Here is a 14,031-nt window from a genome sequence, read left to right as displayed (position 1 = left end):
GGAAAAAAGCCTTTGGCAGAGCTACTGAGGAGCTTTATATTATAAAATAAATGCTGAAAGAATGAAAACTGGCAGAGAAACCCTTAAAAAAACATGTAATGTATATTGAAACTCAAATTGGAAGTAAAATGTTGGTGCTGAAGAGACCAGCAAAAATTAAAAATGTCCCAAACAAACAAAGGAGACAGAGTCAAAACCAGTATAATCTTTTATTCAAGATACTCTGAAAGGAAAGGTATATGAAGGAGGAAGATGAATAAAGCTACTTCTTACAAAATAAACAAATATGCATAAAAGTAGTATACAACAGTATAGTGATCTCAAAAACCAAACCAAAATCTTTCTGAAATTTCTCTAAATTACAGAAAATAAACTAAGATATTGTAACAAGTGTGACTTGCAAGTTTTTAACAGTCAAAATAAGAGCAAAAAGTGCTAAAAGTTTGCTTATGAGGCAAGAAAGAATACAAGATATTTCTCTTATAGAAAGTCTCTAATACTTTCTAAATGAAATAAGCACAGGACACAGCTCTCTTCTTCACTGATACAGGCTTTAGAAAAACTCTTTGAACAGCAGTCAGTCAGGAAATGCAGCAAAAATTTGGCTTTTTAAGAGTACAGATGAAAATGTAGGACAAAATAGTAGCTGAGGATAAATTTCATCATGAAACTAGAGATGGCAGCAAAGTCTCAAGCTATCAACTGAAAGTAATAGAAAAATAGGAAAGTTCTGAATAATTCTTACAGTTTTGTTCAAATAGTAAATATTCCAAGTTTCCTCTCTTTTTTTTTTTTTTTTTTTTTTTTAACAGTGACAAAAGAATTAGAAACCCATTAGAAAGAAAAAGGTATAAACCACAGTAAGGCTTTATTATTAAATGCAGTGACTTCATAGATCAATTTTAGCACCTATTGGAAAAAGTATTTTAAAACAACTTTCAACAAAATAGGCATGTTTACCATATATCAGTACTCTCAGAAGTCACCACTAATTTCTGAATGTTCAAGCTACGTATCTGAAACCACATTTCAGGAAGGTATTATTTTCATACTTTTCCTCAACTTTGCAAGTGTACAAAAAAGTTGAAAAGTTGGGCATAGGCTCAGTTTCAGGAAGAGAATTTTCAGCTCTTAATTTTCTGGAACTCTTTGCATTTTTAAAAATACATGAGCAATACAGTAAGCTAAGTCCTGTTCTGAAGAACAACAAATATTCAAGGAATAACAAAAGCTTCATGAAGTGATTTCATCTTTCTGCTAAATTGCATCCCTGACAATACTTGAAAATTCTACACTTCTGAGTTTGCTGTTTAATTCTAAAAGTTAAATTATCCTAGTATATTGAAAAGTGCTCTCAACAGCTACAAATAACCTGATATTTCACAAGGAAGGAGAATACTCAAATCAACAGTTCTCATACTGTATTTTGCCTGGCTACTAACAAGCATACACTCTCAGATCCAACCTGCTGGTCCATGCCCATGCTACTCACTAATCAATGCTTGGAATATTCACTCTGAAATTGAAAGGCACATACTCAAGTCCTTTCCCTACACACAATGCTTGAAAAAGCACTCAGCAAACTAGAAGATACAGGAAACAAAGGTATTCTCAACACTCTCAGCTGATGTTTCATTGAAACACTTAAAATTCACCAGATCACTAAGAAGGGAAAAGAAGCATCCAAGATGATTCATAGTAAGCAAAATAAAGAAATCTGATTCCCAGTCCCTGTTCTGAAAATTTCCTACACAAAACACAAGCAAACCAACTCTACAAACAGCAATCCATTTGAAGACATCCCTAACCAGCACAGCAAACAGACAATTCTGATGTGAAAACTTCAAACAACTAAGAAACTAAGAATCTGAGAAAGAAGATAGACCTGCAAGAGTTGAGAAAGTATCTGGTGTCTCATTGACAGCTATGAAGTACAGAATACTTTCCAATTGAAGTGCCTGCAGCTGATAAAAAAATTGATACACTTAAGATCTAAGATTAGAAAAGAGCTCCTGATATTTTAAGCACTCTGTTTACTTTATGCTTTTAAAGATAACTGAACTTTAAGGGCTGAACATCCGACAAACGCATCCAACAGGCAACCATTTTTTTTCACTGAGGAAAAGGTAAAAAAAAATATTTGTGATCTAGTAGCTGTAACTGAGTAAAACTGTTCTGTCTGAACTTCAGTTTTGAAAGCCTCTTTTGTTGCTTTCATCTCTGCAGTGCTAAAGGTCTGGAATTAAGAAGCTTGCAGGAACACACTAAGGAAGAGATTATCTCTAGGTTGGGGGCTGTAGAAAATAAAGCAGTGTTTTCTGTAAGCAGAAGTTAGTACTTTTCAATCTGAACTTGATCTAGGTATACTAACAGAACTTTTCCTTAAAAAAACCCCAACAAACAAAAAACTGAAAACAGAAAAGTGAAAATATTTTAAAGGAAACAAGCTGTGGATCAATGAAGTACATTTTAAATTTAGGTTCAGAGCAAAACAAAGTTTGAAAAAAGGTAGCTCAGAAAAACTTTGCATATAATGACATGAGAAACAGAAGTAACACTCTTCCATTTGGTTTCTATAAAAATTATAAGCACTTACAAACAAGAAGTATGCTTGAGGTTCAGAGTACTGCTAATATCCAAGTCCTGAAGGACCCAACAAAATACATGCACATTTTAGGAGCATCTAACCATCATTTAAGCTAATATGCTTCAAAGAGTTAAACTATTTAAAAAAATTAAAATCCCAGACTTACAGTTGCCTTCCTAACTTTAACTTTACTGTGTATCCAATTCATATCCTGAGTGAGGTGATGTCATTACATAAAGTTAGACCTTGGTTTTAACTATGGGGAATGTCTATGTCTAAAGCATAGAAACAACTAAGCATTATTTTCCTGTATGTTAGTAACTGCTTGTTAATTTGCAACTTATTTTTTTCTTTAAAAAGAAAACAACAAAAAACTTTTCCATTTTTTTCTTCTCTTTGCTTACAGTTTTCTGGATCATTGCAGAAAGAGTTTGGAGGCTATTTTCCTGCTTATGCAAAAAAGCCAAACATGCTTTAAAAAAAAACAACAAAGAGTTTTATGATATGGCCTATCTTAATAGCTCATTGTTGTCAAAAGTGGGGAGAGGGCAAGGGTCCTGTCCTGCAGACCTGATTGCTCCCCATCTAGAAGACTTCTAATGTGAGCTAGAGCCAACTAAATCGCAGGTTTAGTCAAGTCAGTGGAAAACAGCAGAATAATCCTCCCAACAAGTGAACATTTTTGTAGTTCACCTAGTTTATATAGATTCCACGAATGATAAAGCTGGCACAGTGGAGAGGTGGATCTCATGGGGCATGGAACCACATAAATAGAGGAAGATATCCCTCTTTCAGCAGCAGCAAACTTAACTCAGCTCACACTGTAAAACTGCACTCATCTCCTCCCACAGTACCTCACACAGGGGCAAAAAGAGAAGAAAGGCTATTACTACCATGTTTACAGAATGTACAGACCACCTACAATTTGATAAAGCTCTCCTTCAAGAATCACATTATAGTTAAAGAGGATTATGGAGATGCAGGATTTCACCTCAATTCCTGCCCTGGTTAGTTATTCTGTACAGCTATATCAGCGCTGACCAGACAGATGTTCTCTACAAACCCATCTGAACTCAACCTATACAGTCTTGCTGGATTCAAATTCAACTTTGGCAAACCTACAGAGTTCCACAAAAATCTGCTCTGTTACAGGAAGAGTTACTAGGTCAGATCAGTGTTGATGCAAGAAAGACCCTATTGCTGAGTCCCCCTCCCCAAAACAAAATTGGGAGAACAAACAAAATAGAGGAACTTGTCTGAAGGTCTTGTCAGGACAAATTTAACTTCTCTTTAGGAGTAATACCAGGAACTTCTTTCTTTTGGCTTATGGTTTTCTGCTGTGTGTTGTTTGGGTTTTTTTTACCTTTGGAAAGAGCAATATAATACTCCATCAAAAAGCTAGAAGAGTTCAGGAGGACCTTCAGGGTCACAAAAAACAATGAACTGGGAGCCACCTTTATAAAGGTTTTGAGTTGTTGTTTGGTTTTGGTTTTTTGTTTGTTTGGGTTTTGTTTGTTTTTTAAAAGGTAAGATCTCTTATACAGGGAAAATCCATAATGAATCTTGAAGGCACAAAAATTGAAACTTTACATACCCACATAAAAAGACATTTAGTGACAGATTTAATACAGTTCTGAATATTTTAAAGGCCACTGTAGCTGAGCCTCAGCCTCACTACAGCTACAAGGTTTTTTTCCTACCCCCAGATCTCTGGATCAAAAATTTCCACATGTTAACTACCTCCCAAACTCTGGTAACAGTGAATTTAAAGGGAGTCACAAGTTTCCTAAGAATCATGTATTCCCTAGAAAAGGTACAATTTAAAATTGTAAGGCTTTCTCAGCCTCAACTACAACAGAACTGACAATCTGATGAGATAATTTTATTAATTTTTTTTATTTTTAATTTAGCTAAAAATGCTTGCTAAACAACTGAAATAAAACAACACAATTTACACCAATTTAAATGCCCATGTAGGACTTATATACCAGCTTTTACTTCTGAAAATCAGGTTCAGAGGCAAGCTCTTCACAGCTTTTTCAATTCACATATCCTAGGAAATTTACTCAGTATCAAATGTCAGGAGTAACTGCTTATATCCACTCTGTCCAGAGAAGAAAATGGGGATGTTAGTAAAAAATTAAATTGGAGTACCTGCAAGCATTTACGCATGCCACTGGGCAGCCAAAGAAACAGGTGAAGGAGCCAAGTTAAAATCTATTTAATCAAATGCTATTTAGAAAACTCTGGTGGAAGGAAAATATACAGAACTTCTTAAGTGTGTCAGAACTATGCATCAATTATAAATGTCTCCACACGGTGAAGATATGTTTTAACTATTGATTTCTGAAAAAGCTACGTCAATATAGAAATTGACCAAATATTGACACTACAAGAATTCTGACAAATCCTAAGCCTGAACGTACAGCCCCACAGTACATTAAATACTTCCATAAAAGACAGAAGGTAGGTAGTAACTTTCTGGCTAACTTTTCTTACCCTCTTGCAGTGGAGAGATATGAAAGCAAAAGAGCAAGGCACTTTTTAAGCACGGGAGGGTCACTTCTGTCATTTGAGAATGCATGAGAAAATAGGCCTTGGTTCTTATAGTTCTAAACTATAATAGCTTTCTAGTTCTTTCTCTGCAAAGATGCCTTTGCTTCTTATACAAATGCAAGTGAAAAATTAAACCCTTATTACAATGCAAAGGTCTTATGGTCAAGTTTCATAAATTATTCCAAACATTATTTAGCTGTTTTCATTTCAGAAAAGGATACTGGAAAGAATGGGGCCTAAACACTGTAACACTATTGTTACTTAAACACCAAAGCTTGCTGTGTAATTCTGTTTCTAACAAGGGAGGCATTCCTTTTACAATAAACATCTCCCAAGAAACATTGTAAATCACTCTGAATACAGCAGGAGTTTATTTAAAAAGTTACTAACCTGACACTCTAAAATACAGTTCTTCAAGTGAAGTCTCCCACTTCCCATGCTTTGGATGCCTTACCTAGGTATCCTCTTACGTGCTTATCTGATGTATGTAAAGAAAAAGAAAAGGGGTTCTTGAGGTTCTTTCAGTAGGCATATTAGCTGATTAGTACACTATCTCGGGAAATCAGTCCAACTTTTTAAACAACTAGAGATAATCATTCTGGCCATGCATGCAATATATCCTGTATATATATATTCACACTGTATTAAAAAAAAACAAGCAAACCCAAAAAACCCCAAACACTCCCTCCTTGAAAAAGGGGAATTTGTAAGATTATAAAAAGGCCGGTATATTAGAGGGCTAAGTAGGTGAGTGGCTGTTGACATAAAATACAGATATTTTATTTTCCTAACCTTTCTTTATCCTGAAGTATTTTATCACAATCATTGTGTTTTAAGTGAAATCATCATCAAGGATCACTTGGGTCCGGAAGTCTAGCCTCCATTCTTGAAGGAAAAAAAAATTTCATCCTATTTTACTAAAAAGATCAAACTATTAACCTAGTAAATTTTTAAGACAGCTTTTTTTTCTGCCCCACTATTACAGTTAAGATCCATAGCAGTAACTCAGCTAAGGAACTTAGCTTAGTTATTCCAACAACTGTACACTTCAAATAATCTAATATTAGTTTCCTGAAGCAATGCACATTATGATAATGCTTAAATAAAATATTCATTATAATCTGTTCATCTTAAGCACTGTAACATAGAAAACAGCTGAGAATGTTTTACTGGTACACTAGTATTTCAAACAGTACTAAGAAACTCATAAATTAAACTAGACAAATCACTTCATATATCCCAGATAATTCCCTTCCCCCTCCTCCCTTCCTAGTGAGTATGTAACATAGTTACTTCACATTTTCATTTGGTTTGTCAAAATCATACCCATTGATTATCTGCGTAAGTTTTATGTGAGATGCAAAATTTCAACAGTTTAGTAGAGAAAAAGTACATTTGAGAGTCAACACTATTTTCACTCCTGTGCAGAGAAAATTGAAGCAATAATGAAACACAGTGTCACTGAAACCATCAAAACACTTCTGAACAGTTTTGTTATCACAATAATTTAAATTATTAAGCTATATCTTGGACAAGAAATCCACAAGCTCTCCTCCCTTTTATAAACACTCCCAGACTGGTGCATAAAACTAAAGCATCTCCATCTGAAAATTATAGCTCAGAATGGAACTGCAACCACCATCCTCTTGTCTGACTTCAATGGGACACAAGCCTTCATACTTTTATGCAAAAAAAAATTTAAAAATCCCCTGTTCCACTTCTCACCCCAAGACTTTGCATCCTTGTCTCACGTTTCCTGCAGTGCTCCAGAAGTGCGAGTGGCTCACTAAGAGAGGAACACCTGCAACTCTAGGCAGTTTAATTCCTCTTTACTAGATGGAAGAGCCCAAGCAGAGAAAATAATTCTATCACAGAGGAAAGAGGGATGAAAACAAACTAAAATCCTCAAGTACGAAGTGCAGAAAAGGACTAGACTGAATCCTGTCATATTGCAGAGAACATCCTGAAAGGTACAACATTATTAGCACCAATCACCACATTATACTTTGGTACTACTACTATGCACAAAGATTGTACACACATATGGTCCACAAGTGGAAGACAAAATTTTAAAAAAATTACAATTTAAGAGGTTATTAATAAAAAGACTAATTAATTCAGTTGTGACCAATACCCAATTTTTTACACAAATAAACTTTCACCAACTTTATCACACAGTATTCACAACTTAAAATTTTGGAGAAATTTTTAAACAATGTGCAACACCATTGTTAGAAAGATCAAACAATCTTTATGGTACTCCCCTAATGCCAACATACACCTGCCTGAATCTTAAGCGGCAGAAAAACTCAAAAGCAGATACTGTAAAATAAAGTCCTTGCAGGACAATGACTCCGTCTATCGTAAAAGTTATAATTCGGCCTTCAAGATTCAATACCAACTAAAGACAGACTTTCTCTCTTTGGTATCAAGCAAAGTACTGCAACGTGTATGTGGAGCTCCTATGATAAACTCAGAACAGTTTTCACCTTAGAGGAATACCCAAGATGTTCCAACTCTACACCTACTACACTTCATATACTACTCAATGCATTCTGAATGAAAATTTTAATAAAAAATGAAAAAGTACACTCCGCAATATTATCTGTGATCTGTCAATAAAATACATGGCCCAATCTACGTAACAAAAGGTTTAAATATTTTAGATTGTTTACTTCTCAACCAACACACAGGGAGAATCTCTTCAAAGATACCTGGGAACAAGCTGGGAAAAATAAAGCACAACTGTGTTTTTCATCACTACCAGTTACCCCGAGATACATTAACACACTGTTGAAGGCTAATACAGAAATCCACAATTTACTTCTTGATTGAAGCGTGTTTGTTTTCACCAAGTCTGAAGACAAGATGGTAACCTAGAACATAACATATCTGCTAAAGTAAAACTACATGACTAATGTTAGCATCATAAATGCCACTTTAAGAAGTTCAACAAGAAATCTGGATTATTATTCCAATTTTTTTTCACCATATAGTTTTCAATTATGGAAATGTATACTGGAAATATATGCAAATGAAGAACTGCCTTCATTTTTTTTATATAAAGGAAACATGAACTAGAATTTGCCTCAATCCCTCCTAGACTTTCTTTTCTCCTATACCCATTCAAAATAAAAAATGCAGGCTTACATACTTAAACACATTAAATGTCACATAATAAACAGCTTATCACTGTCATTCCAATCAATTCATTCATATAGTATTGCATCACAATTGTTCCACATTCCAGCTCCGCAAAAGCTATTATCACTGCCTTTACACAAAGTAAGCCTTTATTGCATTTAAAAGTGTTTAAAGTTTATCCTGAAGATCAGAATGTGCCTTACCAAACTGGACCACACACTGTCAGCTAAGAAACGATCTCCTTTTTTCTCAAGTAAATTGTATGAGAATTTTGACTGAATATTCAGACATTTTACAGGCAAAGATCTCTTTCCCACATCCTTTGTGAAACTACCTTTTACTACGTTAAATTACAGTGATAACTATCTATTTAGTAAAGATAAATTACACATTTTAATATTTCATGCGTCTGAAACACAAAACAGGGCCAGATGTGCTATCTGCAAGAGCTAAACTACTGTATCAATCAATATTAAATCACAGGAACATGCAAACATTTAGTGGATGTTTCACCAAAAGAGGTTTAGCAAGATGCACATGTAGCAATTTGAAACAGATTTACAGCAGCTTTTCTCAAGTTGCTTGAAGATGGGCAAGGTGGTACCCAAAATCTGTAAGCTAAATGATGCTGCATCCATGGTTCCCTGGAATTCACTTGTGTAGTATTGCAAAGAAACAGGAATATTACTTATACCTCTGTACATGAATTCGTGTATTTATTTTCAATGTTGTTCTAGAGGACTGGCATGACATCTGCGTGGAAAAGCCTGAGCAATCACAACGAGCTATCAACCCTTCACACCATCACTGCTATTTTCAGTGATCCACCCTGTTTCTGCTACAGTGCTACTGGCATCATTACACTACTGTGATTAAATATTTATCTGTTAGATCTAGCTACATTACAACACTACCTATACTACCTAAATCTCATGTGGAACTTCTGTAGCTAATACCTAACCCACAGTTTTTGAGCTTTTTCTTCAAAATTTTCTAATCACAAAACAGAAAGTCATGCGATACGTGCAAACATCTGGACCACTGTCAGTCATCCATTCTCTAAAAGAATGTGCAGTCATGCATAATCATTGCACCTTCTTTCTAACCATAATCAGGTGTGAATAAAATAGTGTTTGAACCACTTGTGAAAGAAGTGTGCCAAAATTTGTCTTCAAAACAAAGAGAATTTTGTTTCTCAGCTACAGAAGCTTCTCATAAACAACCAGCATTAAGCTTAAGCAATTGCTTACCATTTATGACCGAAAAGAAGCCCCTTCAAGCTTAGTATTTTTAAAAGTTGTGTGTGTTAGGAGGAAGACAGTATACCTTGTGAAATGACAGAACTGAGTGCTGAAACTTCTGCTGGCAGCAAAGGCACCTGCTAAATCCAAGACTAGCATTTCAGTATAATCCCGAGGAAAGATTAATTCTAGAATATTTTTAGCCCTAGCTTTGAAAATAGACAGCACTTGATAGAAACTGAAAACCACACTGGTGGAGAAGGGGCAAAAGAATACTTGCAGAAAAAATGCTTTGTTTATAACAAAGTGAACACCTATTCTTAAAAAATTCATTCTCAGGAAGAAAAAGCTACCTACAGCAACCTCAGCCTCAGAATCAGAAACACAGGGAAAATGTAAGAAGTCGCAATATTGCTGTATCTTTCCTGTCCCGTTTTGCAACACAGATCCTACCAAAGAAAAGACATTAAATATGACAAATAAATAAAAAAAATATTTTGAAACCGGGTAGCCACAAAAATATGGAGGGGGGGAAAACAGAGTTCAGCTTTAGTTCTTTATCACCATCTGATCTGGGGGATTCATTGCATTTTCTTGGTGTGATTACACTGACTAAGACTTGAACTGTCATCTTCACCCGCCCTACCACAGTGGCAACCCAAAACAGGCAGCTGGGGAACGCTAGCAACTACCTCAACTCCTAGGTTTGATTCAAGCCTCAAACATGTTTAATAGCAGTTGCATAATAAGACTCAAAAGGCCACACGAACGAGAATGGAGGGAAAGATCTGGACAAAAACCGAGCACTACCCAAGCGTCACTAGTACCGCCACTAACAAGCTGGTTATTATGCAGCAAAGCAGAGGAAAACCCAACACCTGGCGCACAAATATGCAGACACCCAGTGAATAGGTGGATCTACAGAGAGCTGTCTTCCCTTTCCCCTTCCCCAATAGGCAATCCTTGATGGGTGTGCCAGGAATGGGATATAGGGGGGAGGAGAAGAAAAGGGGTGGGAAGTGGTTGCCGCTTGCTGCAGCCAGCCTGAGTGATGGTTAGCCGGTTGGTTAATCATGGTGGCTGAGGAAACATGGGGTCACTTCTCCCCCTGCCGCCTCCCGCCCGACACGGGAGGTGGGCAGCACGGCGCAGGCACCCGCCGCCTCACCGCCACCAGCCACGGGGAGATCCGGATCCCGCACGGCTCGCACGGGCCCGCTGGCGGCGGCGATTCAGGTGGGTGGCGAGCGGCGCATCCCGCTCCTCCCGCGGCCCGCGGGGGCAGCCCCGCCGCGCCCCCCGCCCCCGCTCCGCGCTGCCCGCTGGCGCACACGCCCGCCCGCCAACCCTGCCCTGCCCTGCCCTGCCCTGCCCGCTCCCCGCGGGACTCACTTGCCGATCACCTCGCAGAGCTCGTAGACGTCCTCGAACAGCACGTCGTCGTCGGCCATGGTGCGGGCGGGGGGAACCAGCCCGAGAGGCGGCGGCCCCGGGGCGGGGGGGCGGGAGGGCGGGAGGCCGGGGAGGGGGGAGGGAGGGCCGCGGACGCGGTCCCAGCCGCGCGGCGCGCTCCCCCGCCGCTCAGCGCCAACCGCCACCCCCGCGGTGAATCCCGGGCGCTCCGGCACCTCCCGCCACCGCCACCTTCCGGAGGCGCCGCCGACGCCCGCCCGGAGGCTCCCGCGGCCGCGCCGGGACTCCCCGCTCCTCTTCCTCCTCCTCCTCCTCCTCCTCCACCTCCCGCGGGCCGCCGCCGCTCCCCGCGCGTTGTCACACACTCCGCGACCTCACCTTCCTCCTCCGCCCCCCACCCCCCCCTCCCTCTTCCTCTCCGCCGGCTACCCCCCGGCGGCGGGCGGGCAGCTCCGGCTAGCGGGGCGGCGCGGGGTCCATGGATGGGCCGGCGGCGGGGCGATGCGGGGCGCTGCGGGGCGATGGGCCGGCGGCAGCGCCGTCTCGCTCCTTTCGCCGGGCGGGCGGGCGGCCGCGCGCTCCCGGCGCGGGGGGTGGGGGCGCAGGCCGGGAGGAGGGGGGGGGAGGATGATGGCGGGTGGGGGAGGGGCGGGGAGTTGCCGGCGCAGCCGGTGATCACGCTCCCAGGCGCGAGGAGGCGGCGGCGGCGGCGGCGGCGGCCGCAATAGGCGCTGGCTGGGCTGGAGGGCGGGCGGGCGCGCGCTCCCGCCGCCGTCACGCAAAGGCGCGCGCACCCGGGGCGGGGAGGGCGGGGAGGGGGCCGGGCGCCGGGGCGCGCGCGCGCTTCACGGCGAGGCGGGCGGGCGCGGCACCGCACGCGGGCGGGCGGGGGGCTGCGTTAGCTTCCGCTCCTTTCCTCCCCACACCCTCCTCCTCCTCCTCCCCCCGCCGCGCCTCCCGCACCTTCCCCAGCCCCGCTCAGGGCCGCGCGCGGGGCCACGCCCACCCTCCCCATTATGGGGGGGGGGGGGAGTGGGTCTGTCGCCGCCGCGTGCGCAGGCGCGGGCTGGGGTGACGTCATGGCGCGGCGGGGGCCGTGCGGTGTGTGAGGGCGCGGCCCGGAGCGGGGCCGGGCCCGGAGCCGAGCGGGGTTCGGCGCGGAGCGGGGTTCGGCGGGGCTCCCCGCCCGCCCCCTCCGGCCTCCCGCTCAGCTCCCGCGGTTCTCGCGGGGCCGGCGCCAGGAGCGGCCTCCCCGCCGCGCTGAGGCCGCGGGGTGCGGGGGGAAAGCAGCCCTGGAGTCTGTGGCGGGTGCGGGGAGGGGGGAGCGGAGGGTCGCCGGCGTGTTGGCCAAGGCCGGTGCTTTAAGGAGAGGGCACGGCGGGGCTGGCGGGTTTGCGGTGGCGGGGGGTCCCTCCTGGTGGTGTTCACCGGGTCGGTAATGCGGTAGTAAAGGACTTGGGCTGTAGAGCTTTGTCCGGGGGTGGGTAAAGAGGGGTTGGTTTTTTTTGGTTGGTCGTGGGTTTTGTTTTTTTTTTTGTCCGAAAGGATGTATTTTCTGGGGTGCGATTTGAGCTCTGTTACTAGGAAAACAGTTCGTCTTATTATCCCTAAAAGTAGCATATTAAAAGTGCCTTTTGGGAGTGCTTCCAGTTGGGCAAGTAACTGGTTGCTGTTGTTCCCTTGATAGCTACTAAAACTGGTGTCTGAGACATCTGGAGAATTTTAAAACACTTATGTACTTAACTGATAAATTCTGTTCCATAGTTCTTAACATATTATCCAAAAAGCTGTGTATGTAACACAGGCGTGAGTTGCACGTGTGTGCCTTTCCAAGTTCTGAATTGGATGGTTTGCAGAGGGAAGCAATGTTCTCTTGAAGGAGCTGGGAACTGATGCAGTTTACAAAGTATTTATTTTTGCCACAGTACTTCAGCACGCATGCAGCTTCTTAAAAGTCATTAACAAAGGTAAATTCTACAGTTGTTCCCCACACACAGAAAAAAAGCCTGTCAAAGCAAAATTATCTGATGACATGGCTTAAAGGCTAGCATTAAAATGCAGAGCTGATGACAATTCACCAAGAACACCTTGTTCCTGTTTCCAAGACATTCAAAAGAAAGTAAAAATCAAGAAAAGCTGTGAAAATAAGTACATCTATCTCAATTACAATGGTAGCATATAAGGTGACATACATTCCCATGAGGCTGTGCTCTGTGCCTTGCAAACCTTTAAAAATATTAAATGCCATCTGCTATTTAGAATGCAAAGAAAAAGCCAATATGCTTAGGTTGTTGCCTAAATTTCACAGCATGCGGCCAACCATTTTTTACCTTTTGCTAAGTACTTTTGTGAGTACCATGTAGGCCTCACAGTAGTAAGCTTTAGAATATGGGTGAGCGTTCAATTATATTTTGAACAGAAGTTATCATCTGACTGTATGCAGAGCCATCGTTAGAAGCTAACAAGAAAAACCAGGATGAAAAGTGCTCTTAACAAATCCCTTCTTGAGCTCACACAAATGGTTTTGCCACTCGGGCAGAGTCACAGATGTCTCGTCTTCCTCTGGATGCCAAGCACTAAGAGTCAAATCAGGCCACGTCGCCTGCATGTGACAGATTAAACTGAAAACAAGGAATACCAACCATAATATGTGGGGGATTTGGGTCAGAATCCTTTCAAGAACTCTGGATGGCTGTTGGCTGCGTTTTGGCGTGACGCAGTGCAGAAATGTGGTTTTCTGCTAACGGATGGAGTCTGAGGGCATAGGTTGAAAACAAGGCGGTTGTTGTGGGAAGGTAGTTTCTTGGAAGACACTAAACGAAATGGGCTTTCCTGAGAGAGGTCGTTCACTCCCTGACATCTAGCCTACTTGAAGGGTCCTTCTAGGAAGGAGGGCAATGGTTGCTTTTTTATCTGCGGGCTTGAGCTACCTATTTCTCTATTTTTTTTTTTTTTCTTTTTTCCTATCCTGAAGCAAAGACAATGTGCTTGATAGAGCGGCTGTGGCATTAATTTCTTAGGCTGACGAGAAGCAAAGTGAATCTATCAAAGCCTCCAAAGTGCCTGTTGTCCACACTCAGTGCTGAGGGG

At 42.0% G+C, this 14,031-nt stretch overlaps 1 protein-coding gene across 6 annotated transcripts in view; it reads right to left on the bottom strand.

Annotated features, from left to right (window-relative positions):
• CASK (calcium/calmodulin dependent serine protein kinase) overlaps positions 1 to 11,261 on the bottom strand; it is a 189,161-nt gene extending 177,900 nt beyond the window's left edge. For 5 of the 6 annotated variants that reach the window (XM_051609085.1, XM_051609088.1, XM_051609089.1 and 2 more), the window contains exon 1: positions 10,921 to 11,260. In XM_051609085.1, the coding sequence (XP_051465045.1) occupies positions 10,921 to 10,979 (59 nt within the window). In that variant the 5' untranslated portion in view covers positions 10,980 to 11,260. Of the gene's footprint in view, positions 1 to 10,920 lie in introns of all 6 variants that reach the window. The other variant, XM_051609086.1, reaches the window with a different exon arrangement.
• Between the last annotated feature and the right edge of the window lie 2,770 nt (positions 11,262 to 14,031).

The sequence above is a fragment of the Apus apus genome, chromosome 1 (genome assembly GCF_020740795.1).
Source record: "Apus apus isolate bApuApu2 chromosome 1, bApuApu2.pri.cur, whole genome shotgun sequence".
In the NCBI taxonomy this organism is placed as follows: Eukaryota; Metazoa; Chordata; class Aves; order Apodiformes; family Apodidae; genus Apus; species Apus apus.
The sequence above is the reverse complement of the archived record's forward strand: the minus strand, read 5'-3'. Positions and strand labels throughout refer to the sequence as shown.